Source organism: Anarrhichthys ocellatus, unplaced genomic scaffold, assembly GCF_004355925.1.
Source record: "Anarrhichthys ocellatus isolate YVR2014 unplaced genomic scaffold, GSC_Weel_1.0 scaffold120, whole genome shotgun sequence".
Lineage (NCBI taxonomy): Eukaryota > Metazoa > Chordata > Actinopteri > Perciformes > Anarhichadidae > Anarrhichthys > Anarrhichthys ocellatus.
The window spans coordinates 168,647-194,759 of record NW_022280150.1 but is presented as its reverse complement, the minus strand read 5'-3'; the positions used below and the strand labels follow the sequence as shown (position 1 = coordinate 194,759).

At 43.1% G+C, this 26,113-nt stretch overlaps 1 protein-coding gene across 2 annotated transcripts in view; it reads right to left on the bottom strand.

The window, feature by feature from the left end:
- Positions 1-42: 42 nt before the first annotated feature.
- The window catches only part of cpne9 (copine family member IX), a 75,553-nt gene continuing 49,482 nt past the window's right edge, over positions 43-26,113 (bottom strand). For both annotated transcript variants that reach the window (XM_031876929.1, XM_031876930.1), the window contains 12 exons: positions 25,281-25,385; positions 23,565-23,606; positions 23,254-23,329; positions 22,159-22,212; positions 21,834-21,895; positions 21,192-21,238; positions 19,949-20,130; positions 18,112-18,239; positions 12,335-12,437; positions 9,439-9,496; positions 4,876-4,949; positions 43-467 (listed from right to left, as the gene is read on the bottom strand). In XM_031876929.1, the coding sequence (XP_031732789.1) occupies positions 285-467; positions 4,876-4,949; positions 9,439-9,496; positions 12,335-12,437; positions 18,112-18,239; positions 19,949-20,130; positions 21,192-21,238; positions 21,834-21,895; positions 22,159-22,212; positions 23,254-23,329; positions 23,565-23,606; positions 25,281-25,385 (1,114 nt within the window). In that variant the 3' untranslated portion in view covers positions 43-284. The remainder of the gene's footprint in view (positions 468-4,875; positions 4,950-9,438; positions 9,497-12,334; positions 12,438-18,111; positions 18,240-19,948; positions 20,131-21,191; positions 21,239-21,833; positions 21,896-22,158; positions 22,213-23,253; positions 23,330-23,564; positions 23,607-25,280; positions 25,386-26,113) is intronic.

Genomic DNA, 26,113 nt, shown 5'->3' with positions numbered 1-26,113 from the left:
ATATATATATACATATATATATATATATATATATATATGTGTACATATATATATGTGTACATATGACGGTGTGAGTTAGAGAAGAAAAGATCAGTCACGGATGAGCGCCCGCTGTGTCGCTGTGATATGACCATTTGGCTTCACCGGCAAGACAAGACAAGAAGAGGTCAAGTCGCCGGGTTGATCCTTCTGCTCCTGTTGACAAATGGCTGTATGGGAGGTGAGCGGAGGCAGAGCGAGTCGGTGATGGGGAGGCGGAGACGGGCAGTGGGGGGGGTCTGGGGTCAGATGTGTCGGTGCAGCTCCGGTAGCGGCGAGGAGGAGAGGGCCGGTCGCGGTTCGACTCCCCGGGTCTTCATGAAAGACAGCAGCTGGTCGGGGATCTCAGCGAGGACGTCCTTAGCCAGCCGGGCCATGCTGAGGACCTGGTTGCCGGATCTGTCGATGTAGTCTCTGAACGGGACAAACTGGAAGCGGGGGTGAACAATAGTTTAGATGTTTAGATAGCATTTGTATGTAAATAAGGTCTATATCGATGACATATCTTTGGTCTCACAATGTTAAAACAAGCCTGTTTTGGACATCAAAAATACATAAATCTCCTGGCTTCATCCGTCTGTTAAAGTCAGACAACTTCTGTTATGTCTATTTTCGGTGAGGCCCAACTCACAGTGAATGATTTTCTCATTCATTTTTCATCTTTTATCTGATGGTGATTTGTGCCGCCTACTTTATAATGTCCGGCAGTGCACAAACGAATCACAGGACGTTGTGCTGTAACCTTTTTTTACATTCCTCACATTGCTGTATGTAAAGAGTTATATTCAAACTTCATTACCCTGCACCACATAGGTGATAGACCAACCAGTTTGCACGCTTCCATCACTTTTTTATACCCTTTCACCTGCTGTCTGAGGCCAATCAGGGAGGAAGGGTAATCAAATGCACTTTGATAAAAGATATTCAAATGAGGTATAAACAAAACTAACATTTTGTTAGTGAAGTAAAGAAACAAGTTAACATTCCCCTCTTTGGAACGGACTAACATTACAGCAGGTAAAAATACCCACTGTGGCAAACCAGGGGGTAAAGCCGAGCAGACACTGCACAGGGGGCGGATCCCCAAGCTCAGGTTGGGGGAGGTGATAGAGGGAGTCTACTATCCGGTGTAGGTGCTGCAGCCAATAGGCACGTGGCATTGGTCACACCTGCAGCCCATCAGGTAATTAGAGTGAGCATATGTTCACAGGGCTGGGAAGCAGCTGCAGCAGCAGACAGACTGGGCAGAAGACTACCAGGATTTCCAGAACCACTTGAGAGGAGCTGCATCAGACGGGAGGTAATCAAGCAGACTCATCTCTCTCCTCTCCTCTGCTCTCCCTAACAGGACGGAGGAATAGTCTCACACTGGATGTAGACCGAAGGCCAAAGATCCTGACCGGGAGGAATCTTTTAAGTTTGACCCCATCCCTCTTTACCCTAACCTGTTTATTAAAGGACACTTTTTGTTACATGGTTACTGTCTGAGTCTCCTGTTTTATTCCTGAATCTTGCCTCCACGTCCCCTGGGTTGCCACACCACAAAGATGTTTTAAAGAGGGAAGTGCACTTCTTAAAGTGTCAGGCAGGTCAGGGGATTAAATGCCCTCCTACAGAAATGTGCACCTCCCTCTCAGCATATGCACTTCTCAAGGGAGTTCAATATTCATAGTGGAGGAGAAAGTATGTAACTGTCCTTGCATCCATGCACGAGGCTGTATATCAAACAATCCCTCGTGCACCCTGTCCATTACGCAGCTGTGAGGCTAAAGATCTATGTGTAGATTTAGATATGGATACTGCAATTGCAATTGGGACATATTTGAAAAGTGATAACATACTGTATCTATGTATGTCATTGCAATAACTTATAATTAATGCACCTCTGCACTCCTACGCACGTCTCCACCTACCTAAGCGGCTCGCAGGTAAATAAAGTGTACATTCTAAGCTTTCCAACAGGTACTATACAGGTGGATTTTTATTTATTTATTTTTATTTTTTTACTTTTAGTACGTACTGCAGCTGCCCAAAGTATGCACTGTTGTGTGCATTGGATTGGGACATACTTCTGTCATTTCATGGCACCTTGAACTTTCCCCCTCTTGCTCATAGGATTGTGCAAAGGATTGTGGGTCAGAACAGACAAAGCATGCATACTGCAAAATGTGATGGAATGCAGCAGAGCATCCTGCTGTTTTTGGTAGACATGCCATGTATTGGGACACACTAAATGTGTTTCTGCCATACTAAATAGTATGAGTGATGGAACACACTGTGGGCTGCGGAGGTCGTTAGATTACATTTAAATGCATGTTGTTTTTTGGGTAATATACCAATCACCAGGTAAAGATGCTAGTTAATGTTCCTTCAGGCGCAGCAACACAACTCGTCTTGCTTTTTGAAATGGACAGTGATGGGGGTGACGGTAGGCAAATATGTTTGGTCATCGCAGCTTAAAGTGGCACACTGCACGTTTATGGCCCAGTTAATTTTTTTTCTCCTTTTTATTTATTTTTTGTCATGAATTGTTTTAACAAGCAAAAGTGACCCTCAAGTTAAAAGACCTTTGTGAACTCCTGGTTTATGGCAAGTGGAGGTCTAATGGGAGCACTGTGACCTCAATTTATAGCAAGAGGAGAAGAATACATTGATGTTTATCAAAACTGTTTGTGTTCACTTATACTGTAGTAGCAAAAGCAATTTAGTGAAACCTTTTTCCGTATTTAGGAATATATTGATGACTGGTACTTTAGGCCATATAATAGCTACTGCCACTTTGTTAGAACTACATTTGTGCAATCTTACTGTATATACTCACATGGCTCCTCTCAATGTCTAGACAGTGTACATTAATCATTGAGTGCTCGTTTTTCATTGTACCCTATGCTCTGCCAGCTGACTGGCCAGTCCTCTCCAGTACTATGCTAAAATTCAAAAGGTGCATTGTTATCAGAGGCCATTGTATTAAACTTCCTATTTGTGTTCTATCGGGCTTTCTAAAATTACTATTCACTGCCAGTTCTGGATTTGATCAGTCCCTGACGGGGTTACTGCGCTCTTTAGAAAACTCGCTGCAAAACAATTTCACAAAAGAGCTGCTCTCTCTTGCCGACTTTGAAAATAACACCGGACGTGGCTTTTTGGGCAAACTCAGTAAGGAAATGTCTTGACAGTTTTAGATACTAAGTCAAATGTTCAATATAATACAGTATACTAGGCTATCGGCTTGTGATTTGAGTAGGTTCACCTGTTCAGTGTAAAGTAGATACATGACCACAGCTGTAAATGTCCTGGGGTTGACTTTGAAGTGACGATGGACTGTTCAAAGAGTCACAGCAGACGAGTTCTACAGTATACTTCTATTAGATACAAAACGTTTCTGGTAAAGATACAATTTTGAAAGCCTAGTATTATATTTTGTAGTACATAGAAACTCAATAAATGCTTTAAACTATCCTGTAAATGATTCTTTTCGACTGGCTTTAAATCCGGTTTGGGACATCGTCTATGAGCCCTCAGAGGCTACTTGCAACATTACCAAAACCAGTTACCCACAAGGCCATAGTGCCACAAAGATAAGAGCCAGTTTTTCATTTTTTGTTCCCTGGTCTTTATGTTCTGAGATTGTCGGTGTTATTGTAGAATGTTGGTCGGTTATTAAAATCCTGAAAATGACATAAGTTTACATCCTCTTGCATGTTTCTTAGTGGTGCAACGGATCATGAAACTCTATCAGTCACAGATCAGATCAGCAAATAGAACTTCTAGAGATCCCTGATCATGTTATTTCTTTGCTGCCGATACTAATTACCATCATTGATGATCCATATTGTTGTTTGATTATAGCAGCTCATTTTCACTGAACAGAGCCTGAACGCCTCATAATGTAAGTGAACAGAGCCTGAACGCATCATAATGTAAGTGAACAGAACAGATCAGGATAGACAATGATACGTTACGCAGCTAATGTTTAATGATTGTTCTCTCTCAGAGGCAAAAGTGGGGGTAGCATCACACTGAGGGCCCTATTTGAACGATCTATGAAGTGAATGCACATTATGCATTTACACCTCTTTCACTGGTTAAACAGTAGGCGTAAGAGACAAAGGGGTTGTATTTACTTTCCTGATTAATCAAAGGGTATGTTTTGGGCGTAACGCAAATTAAACCAACCAGTGTCATCTCCCATTCCCTTTAAAAGCCAGGTGCGCCTGCATTTTATTTATTTACAAATCGGAGAAGCGAGTTTTTCCCAGCAGAAATGTGGTTGTTGAAAGGCTGAACAACAAGAAATATGGAATGAAACTGAATGTTTTGCTGGATAAAAACATGAATTCTGGAAATGATCACATCTATCTTTTTTCCCCCCCAATACATTTGAACTTTACAACGCTCTAGAGCTATTTGTAATGTTTGGATCACAAGAGTTGGATCACAAGAGTTGGATCACAGTCCTACGCAGCCACCACGGCAATCTACTGTTAGTCGCTGTCCATTTACAAGGGTTGCTGAATACGGAGGCTGCATTACGCGTGGGCTTGTGCTGCCGGAGAGAAATGTAGGATAAATGGGATCCTTGGACAGGCACTTTTGAGTTGTGTGGGCAAGTGAAACCAGAATCATTGTATTGTGCCCTTGAGCAAGACACAGAGCTTGATCAGTGGCCCACCATAGACGGGTATTGTGATGTATATTGTATGAGGCAGTCCCCAGTGTGTGTTTGAGTGTGTGTTTTGAATTTAAGCAGTCCTCCTCCTGGAAATGCATACAGCTGCTGTTGACAGAAACAAGCTCAAGTTTAACCCTAATGTTAAACAGTATTATGGTGAGTACCTGTACAATGTCTCTCTCGGCAAGACGGCCCCTGGAGGACACCCTCACTTCATCTCCATCCAGCTCTTCCATAGCTAAAACAGGAGAGAATGCAACAGACAGAGCATGACTCAATACTGGAACCACAGAGGGAGAATTTAGAGGAAGTACAGGATGTTCTGTTGTATTTTCATAACGTAATTTGCTGTTGTGGAGCACAGCATGGGGAGTAAGAACAGGTATTCAGAGGAGAATGGTTAGAACGAGAATGCCATGTCATAAGCAAAAATGAAAGCTCAGCAGGCTTTCAGACAGCCGTTTCCAACTATGGCCAAACACAGGAAGAGGCGCTTGCTCTAGATTGGCGCTCTGATGGAGATGTCATTCTGAGAGGTCTTCAAAAAGAGCACCTGCGACAGTGTACATCCTGCAACCGGAGTCACTCTGGCAGTGAAAAATAACAGCCTGCGTGGAAAGGTGACCGAGTACAAGGAAAGGTCAGATTAGCAAACGAGGTACGTTTGATATGATGCAATATTAACGTCAATCTTAGGCAGAGTTTTATGATGCTGCTGAATTTCTCAGCGAACTGTTATGGCGCCACCTAGCTAGATGGCCAATAAGACAAGCTAAGCAGCAGCTGGAACGATTCGTTGCGCTGTGAGTGACAGTGACTGATTCATGACAGATTGAAATGATGTGTCGCAAGCATATCAGAGTTTCTATTGGCCCACAGATATCGTGGGTGGAGGTAATGGACTCAATATGGTTGTTTTATGGTGCAAATGATCCCCCTCATGTAGATATGCTCTTTTTAATGATACAGCACATGTATTATGTTTTATAACAAATTATTTCACCGACCCCTTTGGGATCCCCAGACACCACTTAGAGAATCACAGTGTTATGGTACACAGACCATCCAAAGGTTTGTGCCCCCCTTTTATAGCCTACTTACCTGCTCCTGACAGCACACAAATCTAAATTTGGGTGAGCAAGTTTCTCCATATTGATTCAACTTTATTTTATTTTAGTTTGAACTTCACTAATCAGAGATTATTGTTGATAAATTCTGAGACGGAGCTACGCTTAATTTAAATCAAGTTTTACTAAAATCTGATGAGAATGAATTTTAAGATTAAATGAATCCCAGTCTAAGGAGATTAAACACACTCACGATCAGAAATGGAGGACACAGACGGAAGACAGAGCAAATAACAAATAGAGGCAATTAGGCCTGGCAATAAGGTGTAGACACACACACACACTCTTTCCGAGGTGTTATTAAGCCAGTTTGACCTTACTTTCACCACCATTTCTCCCACCATCCGATCGCTTAAACAAGTAGAATGCAAAGAGCCAATGATGAGGCATTAGGTCGTCACAGCCTGCCGAGCAGCAACAGACTGCACTCAAGCAGTTCCCACTGAAAAAATCATTGATCTGTGGACTGTAAGACTCTCCCAGGAGGTGGAGGAGCGTACTGGAGTGGTGTATATGAAGAACCAAGTGTGATACAGCTGCCAAAGTGGTTTCCTGTTTGCTCACAGGAGTCCCATCGGGTCAGGTAAAACATATTTGCGTCTCCTTAATCACCTTAACATTTCAGACAATGTAAGCCGCTGCTGGGGCCGGCAATTCAATTCTGCTACGCTACGTTTTTTTCAGATACACAGCGGAGATTTTGATCGCCAGTGGTGGCACAGTGCAGAGTAGGTCCCTATATTGTATATGGAATTTAAAAAAACTTTTTTTTTTGAAGGATGCATGCAATGCATATTGGTGAGGACCATGTAAATATGAACAGCAAACCCACTGGGCCATTTGGGCTCTGTACTACGAAACCAGTTCAACATACCCAGGATATCTTTTGGTAATCTGGTTTCATTTAACCCCAACAAAAATGCGTTCACAACGCTTGTTATGAACTCTGAAAATTCCACCCCAGGGGTTCTCAATCTGGTTATTTTTCGGGTTCACATGAAAAGGCGGGCTTTGCAGCGTATGACTGGTCCTATGGTTTAACATTTACAGCTTACTTAACTGTTGTCCTGCTCTGCCATGTCTTTCCTCGTCTCTCCCTCTTGTGTCATGGTCTGTGTAAATGTCACTCGAATCAGGAAACTTGTCAGAATACCCATATTTGATTGGCTGAGCTGCATCACGTATATCTCTAAGTCCATTTGTGTGCGTGAGTCTGTGTTCACTAATTAGCTCAATCAGAAACACCTGTTTGCCAGCAGCCTGTTCATGGAGAAAAAACAGGGAAACACCTCTCAAACAAATCCTCAAAACCCCCCATAACCGTAGCTCCTATCGCTCTGATATTAATACATGAGAGGAAGGATGAGTTGAAATACAGATCATGTGAGAATTGTGTCTGTAGTGTAAAAAAACTGGCAATTGAGAAATGGGGTACTGTGTTCTGTGGAAGATGTTCTTGAAGTAAAATTTAACATTGGTCTCTATGGAGCTGAGCGTTAGCTCCCATAATTTCCAAAGGCTTCTCAAACAAAGATGTACATGTCCAGTACAGAAATGACGGGAGCCATTTGTGGACTGTCCATCACGAATACAAGATTCAATCCAAGAGTATGAATCTAAAATGCAGAAAAGAGAGAAGCGATATCTCAATCGAACCTCAACGATACTACCGGTAACATTGGCGTGTGTATATATTGCGATGTCTTCGGGCAGTAGAAGCCACACTGTCAAAGTGAGAGAGGTCATCAGGAATTTTGTTTCAATTAGGCAAGTTTTATCTGTTCTTTCCTGTCAGCTAGTATTGGCTGCTGTCCGGAGACGAAGACAATATATCCAAGAAGACAGCGCAAACAGTAGATTAGTCATGTGAGTTAAATATTTGCTACATCATAATTCATTCAGAAAAAATGTTCCCACTTCCCATTTAAGCGCATCAACTAGTCAAAAAGTTGGAAAATTGTTAAGAATTATGAGAAACGTCCATTGGACTAATGGTACGTTCACACCAAACGCGGCGCGAATTACATACATAAAGTCGAGTAGATTACATACAAAGTCTATGCACAGATGCGATCAGACTGGCGCGGCGCGAATTTGCGATAGCGCGGCACGATTGACGCGAATTCGCGACGTGATTGACGTGAATTTGCGTCAAACGCCAAATCGCCCCAAATGCGTGAGGTGAAATTTTTCAACTTCGCTGAAATATTCGCGTTACGCCCCAGCACGATAGCCTATCAGCGTTGAGATGTTTCTCCTGTCATCACTGACTTCCTGCCGTTGTTGAATCAGGAAATAAATACTGTAGCCGTCTGTGTTCACCCAGAGCTCTACAATACCTCATATCAATAGAGACCGGACCAAACTATTTGTATAAATGTGTGTGTAAACCATATGGTACAAACAATGAATAGACGCTGCCATATTTACGTCTACATGACGTTATTCTGAGTGCTGGTGGAGCTGCTACAATGTTAGCATAGCCTAGCATATCCAAGCTCCATTGAGAAGACAAGTACAAATCGCCATCATTACATAGTTATTTCGGAGTCCCTTTTTGTCGGTTTATTGCCGTTAAATCACAGCCAAATCAGTTTATTTTGTGTTCATACAGCTGTAGTAAACAGCGACGTGTGGCTTGCTAGACACAGTGAATGCAGCTCGATAAAATCCACGGAGCTCCTCTGAACAATATTATGAACCAGACATGACGGCGTTTAGTTTCCCGGGATATCTGGGACTTCCACAACACGTAGTAAGCAGAAATAGAGGTTATTTTTTCCATGGTTAATGGAGGACAGTTGAACGGCTTTCAGGGCGATAAGCCACGCCCCCTCTCCGGCGTGTCCAGCACGATTCACGCAAATGAACACAAATAGTCCCCGGCGAGACCGGCGTATTCGGCGTATCCGCGTATTCGCTTCATTCGCTTCATTTGCGGCACGAATGATTTGCATTTGGTGTGAACACGGCATAAGGCCTTGTTCAGACTGCCTAGTGAAATATGTTTTTTGACAATACCAGATTGATTTGAGGAAGCCTGGACAGTAAAGAAAAACCCACATGAAATGGGATTTTTGCATTTAAGTGATTTTTTTATATTAAAATTAAGCCACTTAAAGATACTGCTGTAACAGTTTGTCTACTATACTATATTCATCCCAGTAAGGGGGAAATTTGTCTCTGCATTTGACCCATCCCTTCATATAGGGAGCAGTGGGCTGCCCATGACAGGTGCCCGGGGAGCCGTTAAGGGTTCAATGGCTTGCTCAGGGACACTTCGACACAGGACATGTCCCAGCCAAGGATCAAACCGTCAACCTTGCCTTCCAGACAACCCTCTTAACCCAGTGAGCCATGGTGGTATTATGCTCATTCGTTGTTTTTTAGCCGACTGCTTCAACCGGGTGTGAAGCCAGTCACCTTAAAGTGGATCACGTGTGTTATTGTGATTAAAGAGACATCTCTACAGCGAGACTGTGATGCCGATTAAACAATTTTGTCCTCTGGAGATAAAGTGACTTTTTGTCCTCGTTAACTCATGTTGACATGACGGACCTGTTACTATAATGTTACATGTTACTATAATGAAACACTCACCATCAAATTCAGCGGGTCCAACGCCTACGATAATTATGGACAGGGGGAGTCCTGATGCCTGTGCAGGAGACAAAAGCAAAGACAATGAACACAAAAAAAAGAAATTATGAGATAAAAAGTCGGCCTTTGCTCTTAGGAGCAACTGCTGACTGTGTCATACCTTGTTTAAGTTAATTGTATCAAATCAGTACGTTGACTGTGATTGTGGCGTAGTGGTAGTGCATCTGCCCACCGACTTTCTTTCCACACAATGATATGACTTTGAATCCCTTACATAGAATTCAGTAATTTGTATACTGTATATATATATATTTTTATTCTATTTATTTTATTAACTGTGCTACAGAGTTCTTTTACGTGACACATGTTTGCACAAAATGGGCTCCAAAGACAATTATGTGTTTTTTATCAACTTTATTATTTCAAAGGAAGGGCAACCTGTTCCCTTCCTGTTTCAACACATAAACAACAAGTTACATTTAAAACTCGAGTGGACTCGTTTCCTCAACAGATTCTCCAGCGTCGAATCCGGTCTGTTTTGACCATAGACTGTAAATGAGAAGGTTTGACACTGTACTGCAAAATTAAACAATGCGGCATTCACGAGGATGGCTACGTGTTCTCTTCCCATTTTCAACAGCTGTCGGAACTACGACAACAACAGACGTATTCGGCTGAAAGTCGCCATTTAACAGGGTCCCTTGATAAACCGTAACACTGGCGAGGGGATGAAGGGACCTGTGAGGACATCGTCACTGAAGCGAATGCGCACTTCTTATCTCATAATTATGACTTTTTATCTCAAGATTTAGACTATATATATCATAATTATGGCTTTTAATATCATCATTTTTTCATAATTCTCATACCTTTTTATCTTTTTTTTTTTGATGGCGGAAATGGGCTTCCATAAACAGCAGGTTGAGGATAAGCTAAATCAAACCAAACTGCTGAAACTCTGAGAGCAGGTTTAAAATAATGCTGCTATTTTATAATCTTTCTGTCGGCCTTTAGTTTAAGTTAGCCCATCCGTGTGTTTGTGACACTAACTGTAGGGACCCCTGTACCCTTTTAATAGTTTGTTTATTGGACTAAATCCTAAATATAAGATATGAAATGGACTCACAGATTCAGTCAGCACACAAACCCCAGCACCGGGAGTCACAGCGTCTGCTGGAGTGCTGGGTCTGACCTGTGTAACGGCGGTAACGTGACATTTGTTGATCCTGCGGGAAGTCTGGGCAGTGCCCCTGGGATCAGACCCCCAGTGCACTGGCTGAAGTTAAGCTAGCTGCTAACTGGGGTTCCTTGGCAAAGTTGCCTGACGCGACGCTGTGAGTCGTTTTCTACTTCGTTTAAATGTAATCCATTGAACAAAGAACCAAAATGCAATTGGTTTTGTTGAAACTCTACAGAAAAAAAAAAAAATCTTTTATCTCTTGCAAAAGTAACACTTAATTTAATACTGTATAAACTCTTCTAAAAAATACTATATTTGCATCACAACTTTACAGACAAACACCAAATAAATAGCTTTCTCCACAGGCCAACTGCACACTGATGCGTCAAGTATAAAAACACTATTATCATTTTCATTTGTAGCATGCTGTAAATATAGACCACGAACACAAATGCAAACCTGAATCCTACTTATATTGTTTCTAAGTGATCCAGTTGGTTACAGGTGTTTTCACAGGTAATGCATTCTGGGTGGAGGCGATTGATGATTGAGTGTAGGTATTTCAATGGCAGTGTTTAGCAAACAACAGCTTTTAGTTTTGAATGATTAAGTCTAATGTAGATAAACTTGTGTTTTAGAATTTCAAACTTAGTGTAAAGCAGACAATGTGCTTATGGTTCAGCAGACCTGGTCAATAGATAGATAAGTTACTGCTTTCAATACTTATCCCAAAGGTTTTTGTGTTTTGGCAATTGCAAAAAAAATAATGTGTAAGAAGAGCCCTCGGGGCAGCTCCACTTCTTCATCCTCAGTGTTGGACTGAGGACAGACTGGACGCTACAGAGACTCACTATCACCTCTGAAGGTACACGAGGTATTACAACACAGGGCGGGTCGGGGCTAGCTGGTTAGCGTGCTTATTTCAGTAGATATCTACAACACAATAGACAACGTGCTTGACATAATAATCAACACAGTTACCTCTCCACATTCTGTTGATAATGTTAGTTCATTTATTGAATGTTTCAAACTAAACTTCTGGCCGTATAATACACATTGTCAACACAAGTGTTGATTCGTTATTTTTTGGAATCTGAAAGGTGAGGCTGTTTATCTGACCCAATATCCTAAACTTACAGAAATTACCTCTATTTTCCAAACCGTAACTCTCCTTGTCACAAAATCAAAAGTCGACGCCTGGAGACAACCCCAGGGAAGAAGAGTTGTAGCATTAGTGCGATTTAAAGCAAATATCAGACACTTCAGCTTTTTAATTAGGAGGGAAAAAATAACAAATAACTTGTTTTTAATATTGTACATCGCCTGCCATGAAAGAAAACACTTAGAACCCAACTAATTGGATCAGGCACCTCTCACACTATGCTATTGAAACGACTATTGATCTCTCCACGGAAGTGAGATCAGTCACAATTAGAGCAAAAATATATTTTCCTCTCCCTGAATTTGAGTTTGGTATTTTTCCTCTCCTTCTGTCTTTCACTTATCACGGAATACTAAGAAGCTGCTTTAATCCAAACATCATACAAAGAATTATTCTTTAGTATAATGGAGCTTTTGCCCTCCACACTAAATACAAGAGAGGGTACTGAGATGAACATCAGAACTGAGGGAAAAGCATCCATCAGTCTCCATGCACGCTTGTTTACACATCAAATGTGTGTGTGTGCGCTGTATGTGTGTGTTTCATTTACTCACATTGACCACAGCCTCTTTGGTCTGGACCATGTCGGATATCACTCCATCTGTGATCATCAGTAGAACGAAGTACTGAGAGCCATCTGTAATCTCTGCTGCGCAGCTGGGGAACGTGCACACACAGACAGACACACACACAAATGAACCCGGGTTAGAGCTAACATTCTGCCTGAGGACTTGCAGACTACTAGTGAAAACAACAAGAACACCTGCCTGATGATCTCAAACATCATTCCAGAGTCTACGGTGGCTCAGGACATGCACAGAGTTGAATCAAGCTCACAACACACAGTAACTTTCTAGTTATGTGTCTGACCCTTTGACCTTCCTGAAGCTATGTTTGCCAAACCGAATCAATAGCATGTCTTTTATTTTTCTCCATTCTGCTCTCTAGATGTTGAGTTATAAATGACTTAAGGAAAATACTCTGGTCCCATGATGACATCACTGTCTTAGAATTTCTTTTTTTAAATTTTACCAAACTATATGGCACCAAAATAACTGTCTGTGCTGAGCAACTACAGTGGCAGACTCAGGCTGTCTGAGGGGCAGGGGGCATCAGTGCGGAGAAATGTTTCTAGCATGTAAGGCAGCCTACAGTATGTAGCACTGCATTAAGTTTGCTCCACTGGAATGGCACCCTGGGCGTCACTTCGAGTGGGAATTTTCTCTACTGGAAGGGCCCATAGAGCAGCGATTCTCAACTGGTGGGACCCGTTTTCACTGGGTCGCGGGCCTTTGCCTGACACAAAAAAAAAATATGATTTTATTTTGTAGGGCATTTTTTATGGAGCGGAGTTATTCCAGCCTTTACGGCACTTGTTCAGCGGTGCAGGAAAAACACCCACCAATGCGTTGTGAATCACATCACGTGATGCAGCTCAGCCAATCAAATATGGGCATTCTGACAAGTTTCCTGACTTGAGTGAGATGTACACACACCGTGACACACGGGGGGAGAGACGAGGATATAGACAGCGGAGTAGGACTATTGAGGTGTGAGTTGTGAAAGTCAAATTATAGGACGATTTCCAAAAGAGAAAAATGTCCAGAGATACCAGAGTCATTAGACTCTGACTGGACAGACTCATAGAGGTGAATTCTTCCAACACTAATTTCTCTTTTTAGAAGATGAGAAAAAAATAATGTTGTGGCTTTTTCACTTCACACTGAATGAACTGAATTTAAAGCTGCAGGACAATTGAGTGAAAATAATTTTTCTAAAATGAATTTCGTTATGTAATTTATTTTTTAATCCAGCCGTTATTTTACTTGAAATGAGAAGAACATTTATTTATGTATTTCTATGTATTATTTATAATCCATCCAGTTAAATTTGAAAAATGAGAATAATATTTGTTAAAATATAATTGTGTACTTTCTTTATTTGATTTAACAGTTGTTTACTATACAGAGACGTTACTACTACTAGACTTCTTGAATATAGATATACCCAAATTATATATATATATATATACAGTATATATATATAATTTGGGTCATGGCTTGTCATTAAGGGGTGATGGTGGGTCCCGCAGCCAGACCAGTTGAGAATCACTGCCATAGAGGACGCATAATCACTTTTTTTTTCACTGAAAGGGCATCCAGAATGACTTTTTGTCATGTTTTCTCCACTGGAAGGGCACCCTAGAGAGCATTTCTTCATGTTTTCTCCACTGGAAAGGCCCCCTAGAGGGCACTTCATCATGTTTTCTCCACTGGAGGGGAAGGGAAAAGAACCCTAGAGCAGGGGTATTTAATTAACATTAAGCAAGGTCCAGTTAAAGAGAATTCCCTCCGGTACATCACAATAAAGTCTAACCTCCAATAGGATTTTGTGCCTTATATATTGAAGTAGCCTAGCAGTTGTATTAACTTCTGTACGTAGTCAACAACTGAGTGTCAATATTTAATATCAGTTTTCAAATTGAACTGGGTGAATTATGAATAATGCATCCTCTAATAATAAATAGATGTTCTCTCATTTGCAGAATATCAAAATAAAATACATATAAGAAAGCTTTGGAAAAATAAAATAAAAAGTACTTAATTTTAGAAAAATGTATTTAACCCAATGGTCCATGCCCTGCAGCTTTAAAGTAATTTATTTCAGGGTGAAGTGATGTCAATCAAAAAAGTCACAATATCCATATTATCCTCATCTTCTAAAAAGAGAAAATTGTGTGCAGGGGCTATATCCGTTGTTATGGAAACCATAACCTTATTTTCCTCTCCGTTAACATCATCGATGGGTAATGAAAAATGATGTCTTAGAATTTTTATTACATTGGTCCTTTAGATCGTTTATTTTCTGGGCATTCATTTCAGATTTGAGTGGGTACGTCTACTCAAAAGATTTGAGACGTACTGATTCTTTAACCTCCTCTGCGAATCGCCACCTTAACGTGGTGGAGGAGTTTGAGTGGCTCAGTGATCCTGGGAGCTATGTTGTCCGGGGCATTAGCCACTGGTAGGGTCTCCCAAGGCAAACAGGTCTCGGGGGAGAGCCCAGACTAAGAGCGGTTCAAACGACCCTAATGATAAGCGGCCCACGGACTTTAGCCACCTCGCCCGGACTAGGGAAACTGGGGCACCCTCCCGGAGCCAGACCCAGGAGGGGAGCTCGTCGGCGAGCGTCTGGTGGCCGGGCCTTCGCCCATGGGGCCCGGTCGGGCTCAGCCCGAATAAACAGCATGGAGCAGCCACCCTGTGGACCCACCACCCGCAGGGGCAAGCATCAGGGTCGGGTGCAATGCAGACCGGGCGGCGGGTCAGGCAGGAGGCCTGGGCGAGCCGATCGCCGGCAGCATAGACTAGCTCTAGGGACGTGGAACGTCACCTCGCTAGCGGGGAAAGAGCCGGAGCTGGTGCAGGAGGTGGAGCGATACCAGCTAGATACTGTATAGTTGGACTCACCTCCACACACAGCGCTGGCTCTGGAACCAAGCTCCTGGAGAGAGGTTGGACTTTGTCCTTTTCTGGAGTTGCCCAGGGTGAGAGGCGCCGGGCGGGAGTGGGGATACTCACGAGCCCCCGGCTGAGCGCCGCTGTGTTGGAGTTCTCCCCGGAGAATGAGAGGGTCGCCTCCATGCGCCTACGGGTTGCGGGGAGCAAGGCTCTGACTGTGGTTTGTGCTTACGCACCAAACAGCAGTTCAGAGTATCCGGCCTTCTTGGAGTCGGTGGGAGGGGTCCTGGAAAGGGCGCTACCTACCGACTCCATAGTTCTGCTGGGGGACTTCAATGCTCACGTGGGCAATGACGGAGAAACCTGGCGGGGGGTGATTGGGAGGAACGGCTTGCCCGATCTGAACCCGAATGGTGTCTCGTTATTGGACTTCTGTGCTTGCCACGGTTTGGCCACAACGAACACCATGTTCGAACATAAGGTGGCTCATAAGTGTACCTGGTACCAGAACACCTTAGGCCGGAGATCGACTTTGTAATCGTATCATTTGATTTGCGGCCGTATGTCTTGGACACTCGGGTGAAGAGAGGAGTATCTTGGGGTCTTGTTCACGAGTGAGGGTAAGATGGAGCGGGAGATCGACAGACGGATCGGTGCAGCTGCAGCAGTAAAGCAGGCGCTGCACCGGACCGTCTTGGTGAAGAGTGAGCTGAGCCGGAAGGCAAAGCTCTCAATTTACCGCTCGGTCTACGTTCCTACCCTCACCTATGGTCACGAACTCTGGGTCGTGACCGAAAGGACAAGGTCGCGGTTACAAGCGGCCGAAATGAGCTTCCTCCGTAGGGTGGCCGGGCTCAGCCTTAGAGATAGGGTAAGGAGCTCGGTCATCAGGAGGGAGCTTGGAGTTCAGCCGCTACTCCTTCACGTCGAAAGGAGTCAGCTGAGGTGGTTCGGGCATCTAATTAGGATGCCTCCTGGACGCCTCCCACTGGAGGTTTTCCAGGCACGTCCAACTGGGAAGAGACCCCGGGGAAGACCCAGAATACGCTGGAGGGATTACATCTCCCAGCTAGCCTGGGAACGCCTCAGGATCCCCCAGAATGAGCTGGAACATGTTGCCGGTGAGAGGGAAGTCTGGGTCAGCCTGCTTGGCCTGTTGCCACCGCGACCCGACCCCGGATAAGCGGAGGAAAATGGATGGATGGATGGATGATTCTTTAACTGCCCGTGGGAAGAATGGACATTTAGGAGTTTGTCCATTCTTGATTAAGGACTGTACAAGCTGTCCACATTTCCCTTTTTTCGAGCACGTCATGTGAAATAGCTTCTCTGACTCACGTAATCCTCCGACTGTGTGTTTTCTCTCCCGTGTGTGTACTGTATATCTCACTCGAGTAGCGATGATTATATACAGTATATAACGCACATATTTGATTGGCCGAGTAGTGTCAAGTGAGATGGTTTACAACGCATGCAATTGGTCGGTGTGTTTCCTGAACCGCTGAACGAGTGCCGTAAAGGCGGCAGTTAAAATAGAAGCCCTCCTTCAAAATGTAATAATTATCAATTATCAATCAGTTATAGGTCCAGGTCTGGATACAATGGCGTTTGGGTCCAAACCCAGACCGCAGTCCGCCTATTAGTGACTCCTGCCCTAAAGAGTGCTTTGTCAAGTTTTCTCTAATACAAGTTTTCACTGTTGAGGTCGGGGTGATCGCCCGCGGGGCCAACATTACTTGATTACATATAATTAGGTTGATTATTATTTTTATAAATATATATTTAGATGGCTTCCAGATACATTTCCATTCTTTCTTTGTCAACTCACTGTGCAATTGTATCCATGTGTGCTTGTCCAATCACAGCCTAGCAAATCTAGGCAGATCTATCAAGTTTAGGATTTCCTCACGGGCTGAATGAAGTTAAGCACGGGGCTCAAGCAAGAGTTAATTAGAGGTTTGTGTCTTTTCTAAACGAAACCGAAAACACAAGTATAAAACTGTACAAGAACAGAGAGTCAAAAAAATTGGTTAATAAAAAATATTACATGAAAACCATTATTATTATTATACCCCAAAAAATGGGCATTTAACTTTGGGATCTCTGGGTTTAAGTACATTTTGATTTGAATGTAACATAAAAACTCAATTAAAATGGATTTGATCTCCTTCCAATCACCATGGCAACCCCTTTGTTCACAGAGTTGTTTACCGCCTAAAAAACACAACCTTCAGCAACAAGAGAGACCCTTCAAAAAATAACAAGCACCGAAAAACACGGCACGAAGGAAACCGTGTGACCCTGCTTCTTGTTTTTCCACCGCTCTTCATTCCCTTTCCAACATGGGGCTCGATGAGAAAAACAAACAGAAATATCCACATCTCCAAACTCATCTGGCATCATTTCAAGCTTGAGCTGATATTTGGCAGCTGAGTGTTGGTTGAGTGTTTCAACACGTAGGTGTGTGTGTGTGTCCTTCACCTGCTGTTTGTGTCTTTATTGCAGGGAGACGGTATCTTATACAAGCGACTTAGCAGTTCCACCTGGCTGAACATGACATTGATCTGTGACTCCATATTTCTGTGTGTGTGTGTGTGTGTGTGTGTAGTGACCCAGGTTAATCCATGTTTTCACAGCAAAAACATGGAATGTTTTGGAGTCAGATCTTTTAGCAACCTCTAGACCTTTCATTTATTGTAGGTCTTAGTTTTAACAATTTGCCCCTATGCTGAATACCCATAGAACAACAGAGGAGGATGAGGAGGACTAGCTTTTTTTCCAATCATCTCGACTGACAAAAGTTCTGCTCAAATGTGCCGCGTTGCTAGCAGCCAGGTATTTCCGATAGAAGAGGACGCGATGAAACTTACTTTGCCACTTTGTTGATAACAGGTGCAAAGTTTGTGGGTCCGTACAGCTGCACCGTCCTCAGGCTCTGGAAATAAGCCTCCAGAACCCCCTCTATGCCCACACAGTTTGGATTTTCAGCATCACCGCTCTGCAACAGACAGCATACAGGACACTAATGAACCGCACAGTGTACATTCACACATTCAGTGTACAGACAGTTTAATTAACAGGGCGGTGCAATAAGCAATGGGCATCAATCCCTCCAGAGTACATAACTGTAGGCATATTTACATAGTTCTTCCAATTAAAGATAATCAAACATATCTTATATATGCTGCTATTAGCTGTAATGATACGCAATCTATCTACATTTAACTGATACACTGTATACAAGGAAATAGGGGAAAACAGGTGGCCCACACCCTTAAAGAGAAGACATCCAGAAAACACAAGAGGCTATAGCTACAAATAAATGTGTCTGTCTTCCTCCAACAGTAGGAACTGCATCTAATGAAAAAGTCTGTGAGCTTGCGATTCGGCGGAGGGCAATACCGGTACATTTCTCCCTTCAACTGTCAAGTTCACACAAGTACAGACATGGCTGTGCCCAAAGAGTGAGATCACTGGGATCCACTATTTTTTATTAGGTGTATATATTACAAATTGTGAAATAATTGACTACAAATACTTTGGTGCAGTAAAGATACGATGCCAAGATTACTGACTTGCTCATCTGATTGCCGCCATTGCTTGTGTGTGTGTGTGTTTATGCAACACAGTGGTTCTTTGATTATGCCAACAACTCGAGGAAACCGGATGGGCAGCTAAATCCCTGCTGGGCGTGATTCAGATAATTAGTTCGCTTTACGAGTGGACTGCTTCTATAGTTCAATGCCATTCTTCCCCGGACCGACATCATCCGACGGATAGCTCCCATGCAGGCTTGTTACAGGGACCACCCATCATGATCCCGCCTTGTTAGTTTCACTTGAGGGGATTAACTAGCTAGCTTGCTAGCCAGCAAACAATAATTACATACATCCAATGGAAGACTGCAAACTTTCAATGAAAATTGACATTTTGAGTGTATTGTGTATTGGTATCGGAACAACTCCAGTGATATGAAGATATCAATTTATTCTCCGTTCACTTTTTTTCACTGAGAGAGACGGAAATTAAAAGATTTCAAAAGTCAGCTTTGGGAAAGGAAAGAGATATGGGGACAAGATGAGGAGGTTGAGAGAAAAAGAAAGAGAGAAGGTGATGGAGATGAGAGAGGAATGGCACATACTATCCACCGAGCCCAGGATAGCATCTTGTCTCTGTGCTGTTCAGCACAAACAAAAAACTGATCCAATTCACACAATGAAATTAACACAGAGATATGTTTTGACCTTGGTATTTCTAAAACCCTACGTCCAGGCCTGCTGAATCCATAATGTTATAGTCATAAAGTATGAAGGCGGAATTTTTAAAGAGACACTTCTGTGATGTAGATCATTGCCCTTCCATAAAGTACAGGGAGTTTCATAAAAAAGAAAAAAGAAAAGAAAACCAGGAGCAAAGAAGCAGAGGCCATGCCAGTGTCTTAAGAGCCAGACTTCCCTTCAGCTTAGCATCCAGCGGTTCCTAAATGGTTGCCCTGATCCCTCAGGAGGATGCAAGGAGGAAGAGGAGGGGGAATGCTGGGAGATTCCCGCTGGCAGCCAGATGAGCCGAATCCTCAACTTCTGCGACCAGCTGTCGTCGCAGCGACAACTCTGGTCCAAGCCACGCCCTGATATACGGGTGGACCACGTGTGTGCCTTGTGTGTGTTAATTCATGTGTTTGTGTGCACGTTCACACGCGTGTCTTACCAGCGGGAAGCCGTGGGAGATTTTGCCGTCGGGGGGCAGCTTAGCTCCGAAACCATAGGCAGGAAAGAGCTTGTCACTGTCGTAGTCCTGGATAATCTCACCTACCGCTTTCAGGGCCATGGCATAGGCATTCATCTGGTAGGGACTCATATAGTGGAGGGAAGTGGGCTGGGAGGGGTTGCCTTGGAGGAAGACACACACACACACACACATACATACAACACAAAGAAGTGAATGATAATATGTCTCCCCCCCCCCCACCTGTGAAATACAAAGTGTCACCAGTGGAGCACAGGAGATGATTCATGCCAACCGTGTTTCATCTCCTCCTTTCAAACGGGTTTCTACAAAAGTAACGTCTAGCCATTGCATTTTTGAATAACCGACAGGTTGTGTGTGCGATGAGCTGCATGCAGAATCTTGGCATGAATAATGTGATATTTTCAGGGCTATAAAAGGTAAATCATAGAGTCACGTTAACGGAAATACTAAATACATTGGCCACGCACCGTGCACGTTGCACGGTCGACTGCACTTTCCATCATGTGAAAGTAAGAGCCTAAATGTAACAATCTATTCCGAAACAGCGGAGTGTCCACCATCACAAGACGCAGGAGTGTCTGCCATTAAAAATGAAGAAAGGCCATGTTACATTACAGAGGAGAAAAGGGACGAGTGCTTTTCACACCGAAGCGTTATATTTTAAAAGTAAACGCCAAAACAATAAAGATAGAAGCTAAAGCCTCCAGGTCACAGTGTAGAAAAGAATCACCGCATTAGCTGGTGATTGAGACAGACAATACAATTAAGGATCAGTGTTACTATAAAGCCAGGTATGTTTTTATTCAGTTACAATCATTACAAAGCAATAGCTAGCGTGGCACAGAGGTGCAAATGCTAGTTAATGATGTGCTACGTACTCAGTGTTAGTTTTTAGGGAGTTTTAGAAGCATATATCTCCTTCTAACCTCTCCGGGTAACGGGTATCACTATTAGACAACATTTAAACATAATAACATGAAACAATTGCATAAAAGCAGAGCAGAATACTCGTCAGACACTGGTCAGATCGGGCGAGTGCTACACTTTGATTTGTCCACAATGTGCTCGACAAGTGTCAGTTTGTAACTTCACAACACCGGCTTCCACTGAAAAAGAATTGTTCTGAGCCTGAGCCTGTTGCTGTGAATGAAAATACATGCAAGACAAAGGAATGTATCTATAACAACAGTGCGGGACGTACCATTGGATGCTGTGAAGTCTATAGCCACTGTGAAGTTGAGTTGTGTTCTGTTGCATAGACAATGGAAATCAAAGAGAAGAAAACAACAAAGATCACACACTTCAGTAGACTTAACACACACTTTATCTCCAACGCATAGACATTGATGCAAATAAGAGCAAAGTAATTAGTTTACTGGCTAATTAGTAGTAGTACTAGTATGACAATATCCCCTCCACCATCTCGAAGGCCTAAAAAATGTAACTAGTACTCAAAAGTGATTGAACTCAATAAATTAGGTATTAACAAATGCAAATTTCTCCCAAAACTCATAGCCAGTATGAATTCAGAGTGATGCTCTTAGAGAGTACATTGGTATCTCCACACACAACACGAACACAAATCACTTTAGAGGACATTACATTGACTTACATTCATTGCCTGATGACTTACACCAGCCCTAACCGGCCATTAGCCTAACCCTAACCCTAACCCTAACCTTAAACCACGTCCTCACCCTAAAATGTAATGATTTACGTTATGGGGAGCTGCATTTTGCCCCCATAAGCACGGCGAGTCCCCACAATGTGATGTTGTAAACAGATTCATGTCCCCCGCAACAAGCACTCACTGTGAGAGCAGACTTATTATTATTCCACTCACCCTCCTCGGATGAAATCCACAAAGGTATACTCGGACTCCACTTTGAAGGACAGCAGAGTAACCTGGCGAACACACACACACACACACACACACACACACACACACATACACACACACACACACACACACACATACACATACCGAGTTATGAAAAGAGAAGGAGGGGCGGAGAAGGGACCGGGGCCAGGTGGACGGGAAGGAATAAGACTAACAGGTGGCCAGACAGCAGCGGAGTCAGCAAGAGAGAAGCAGATGTAAGAGGTGATGGTACCTATATGAATATGTAAAACATGAAATGGGACATTAGAGGTGTGGGCGTACTCACAGTTCCAGAGTTGACGTATTTCTTCTTTTTGCCTTTCTTCTTGGGATTCAAAACCTGCCGGCGATGGTGGGAAGCGAGTTAGTGACTGAGCAGGTACTTCATACCCTGGAACGACGTTCACATGAATAATTCAACAGATTTCTGATACTGAGAGGCCACGAATTGAGACTGATGTTATGTTTAACTGTGTTTATATAGAGAGTGGAGACGGTGCAAAGGGAGAGGTGGAGAGATTAAAGCATCCATCCTTTACAAATCCGACTTCACTTTCTCTTCTCCTTTAGATTAGAGAATTCAATCATTATGCTGCAGTACTATTGTTAATTGGTTAGCTTGGAGCAAATTTAAGTTAGGTTTCGGAAAAGATTGGGGTTTTGGGTTACAACCATAGACTGTATATAAGAAGTGGACGTAGTCATCATGACGTCACCTATTGGTTTGTCGACTGCCGTTTTGAAGCCTCGAGTTTAACAATTTCGCCTTCGCCATCTGGGCTTTTTTGCAACGGATGAGGGGAAGTTACCATATTTGAAATGCGGATGAGTAACGTAGAGACACCGTATTCGGCTCTCGTATCGGCAGCTACTTCTGGTTTCATACAGCGCTCTCCTGAGTGAAAGTCCTGTGTTTTTGTGCCCGTATACCTTCCTCCACGACCTCCACACTTCTCCGACTTTGTCGCTTTTTATATTACGTCAACTGTCCTGCCTCACGTTTATGTGGATTGCCTACAAATTGATTACGTGGGTTATATAACAATTATACCCCATTATTACCTTCCATAGGTTTTAGCCACCAACAGTGAGAGCAGCCTGACCATTCATATATTCTTGGTGTTTGTATTGACTTGTGTGCATATTTGGTCAAAACTGTAGAGAAATAAGGTTTTTATTTCTTTTTTCTGCTGTGATGAATGTTTGGTCTCAACTGAAAATGTTTGACTGAGTGTTTGCCCGTTATTGTAGACTTCCATTATATTCAGTAATTCAACATTTAAATTTCTCACCTTGTGTCCTTAAAAAAAGAAGTAACAAAAGCAGTGAGAAACAACAACCAACCCCCCCCCCCCCCCCCCCCCCCCATGTCACGTCTCACCTCGTAGACATTGAACTGGTTCTGCCCCCGAGACAGCTCTCTGTAGCTGGTGGTGAACTCGCCAATGAAGTCATGGCTGCAGACAAAACACCCACAAAGACAGGTGAGCATGAATGCAGATTTCATAATTGGAGAGAAATTGTCACGTCTTTGTCTTTATCCATGTGTCTTTTCTGGATTCTTTGTTTCTGTCAATTTCTCAGTACATTTTAATATATTTACACACAGCGGTTTCATTGTTCTCTAACATTTGAAAAACATCAATATGAATCACGGCGCCACAGTGAGTGGTTACCCATAGATGATTTTACCTTCCGTCTCGATCCCAGTCATAGACATCTATCTTTACAGTCCTGAAATAGACAGAGAATATTTTAATTCCGAAGGTCTGCCCTATATCAGATCACATCCTGTCAAAAACACCTGTGTGTATGTTTGTGTGTATACTTAAGCTCTTGCAAACCGTTCTAACTCAAACTTTCCAACCTTTTAGATGGAACGTCCCGCTAACGCGTCACTGGTCATGGATGTCATTTTGAACAGCGAGTCCTTACGATAATTAACAAAAATCCAGGAGGAGCAGAGGATAATAGCTCCCTAGTTTTTACAAAAGTGGCACTGTATGCACTTCTGTATGGAGTGTGTATCTGGCAGCGAATGACTGGCACAGCCGCTCAGCACAGTCTAACCTGACATAGATAACAGAGTGCTATGTGAAAACTGAGTCAGTCTCAATAACACCAGTGCTGGTCCCTGGGACACCATGACCGACTGCTGGCATTATTCTGACCGCCCCAGCAAAAGGTGATGTCATCCACATAAGAGTCTGCCTGTGCCTCAAAGTTCCCCTACAGGGTGGAGGAATCTGTTTCTACTCCAACAGTGGCTGGTGTAACGATGTGACAGTGGTTCTATAGCACTGTTCTCCTGATCTGGAATCTTTCATTATAAACTGTAAACCCTTTTACTGCCCCCGTGAGTTCGCTTCATTCATACTGGTCGGTGTTTACATGCCACCGCAGGGTAACGTGCAGGAAGCACAGCGGACACTTGCCGAACAGATACGGTTTGTGGAGCGGACCAACCCGGACTCGTTAGTTATTGTCCTTGGTGACTTTAACAAAGGAAACCTCAGTCATGAACTCCCTAAATACAGACAGTTTATTAAATGTCCAACCAGAGAGGAGAACATTTTAGACCACTGTTACACAACAATCAGCGGGGCCGATCACGCCGTCCCTCGTGCTGCACTGGGACTCTCTGACCACGTCATGGTCCATCTGATTCCTGCATGCAGAAATTAAAGCTCCGTAAACCTGTGCTGAGGCAATTCAAGCAGTGGACCAGTGAAGCTATGGAGGATCTTCGGGCGTGTTTAGACTGTACAGACTGGGACGTTTTCAGGACTGCTACCAACAGTCTGGATGAGTACACAGAGGCTGTGATGTCATACATCAGCTTCTGTGAGGACAGCTGTGTTCCATCAAGCACCAGGGTGAGTTATAACAACAACAAACCCTGGTTTACAGCAGAACTCAGACAGCTAAGGCTGCACAAGGATCAGGCATTTAGGAGTGGGGACAAGGACTTGTACAAAGAGGCAAAATACAGGTTTAGTAAGGTGGTGAGAGACGCTAAACAACTGTACTCTGAGAAACTGCAACACCAGCTCTCAGCAAGTGACTCTGCTTCTGTCTGGAGAGGTCTCAGACAGATCACCTACTACGAGCCTAAAACCTCCCACTCCTTGAACGACCAATGCCTGACAGACAAGCTGAACAATTTCTTATGTAGATTTGAAAGACAATGGGACAGCCCTGACTCCATCCCCGACAGCTCCATCAACCAGCCCCAGACCACCAGCCCCCCCTCCAGCTCAGCAGGGGCTCATTCCTCTGTACCACCAAACTTTGTACAGATACAAGTCAGTACAGTCAAGTTTCTCATAGAAATTGAATACCTCATGATGACATTTCATTCACGATCCATTTGTTTATATAATAGAGTTGTGCAATAAAATCTCTGACCTGTCGTAATCGCCATTGCAGAGAGCTCTAACGGGGATGGTGAAGGGCTGCCACGCCGGGTTCAGTGTGTTCTTGATCACCTCCGTCTTGTGGCAGATGGTGAACCTGCCAGCAAAATAACACACACACACAAGGCCACTAAAGGGAAAGCACGTTCACATTGCCTGTGAAGATAATCCCACATCACTTATCTGCAGCTTCCTTTGCAGTTTGTTGTAATTTATCTTTTTTTTTTTTACATCTGTTTAAGTATATCTAGCGGACATGACAGAATTGCAGACAGTTTTATTACTACTACAAAAAATAAAAACTCATCAAGGCAGAGCCGCAGAAGGAGGTAATAATCTTCAGGGTTGAGATAAGCCTCAATGGGTGGCGTCATATGACTCAAATCACACACAAAAAATGATTTGTATAGGAAACCAGGTGAGCCATTTGATATTACTGGCATGAACATATGTATTCATCACCTCCGAAATGCTGACAAAACACTTTTCAATCATGTCCAATACATTGTTTGTAATCTGTTCTTGATGTTCAGCAACATCAACACGGCTTACATAAAAATGTCAGGGATAAATGACATTGTTGGAACCACCAGGTTGCTTTGAAGATAAGGAGACTGCATATATTTCAACAGGTTTCAGCTTCCTGTTCCCTTTTGGGTTCAATAAAATACTATCTGTCTGTCTAAAGCATGCTTTGTATCTGAAACCCACCTTTAAAAGATGAAAAAGTAAATATAATCTGAGTCAAAGTAAGTGACAGAACAAGCAGTTTTGCCATTCAAAAATTATAAATCAGAATCACATTTGGCCATTTCGCATGCTTTT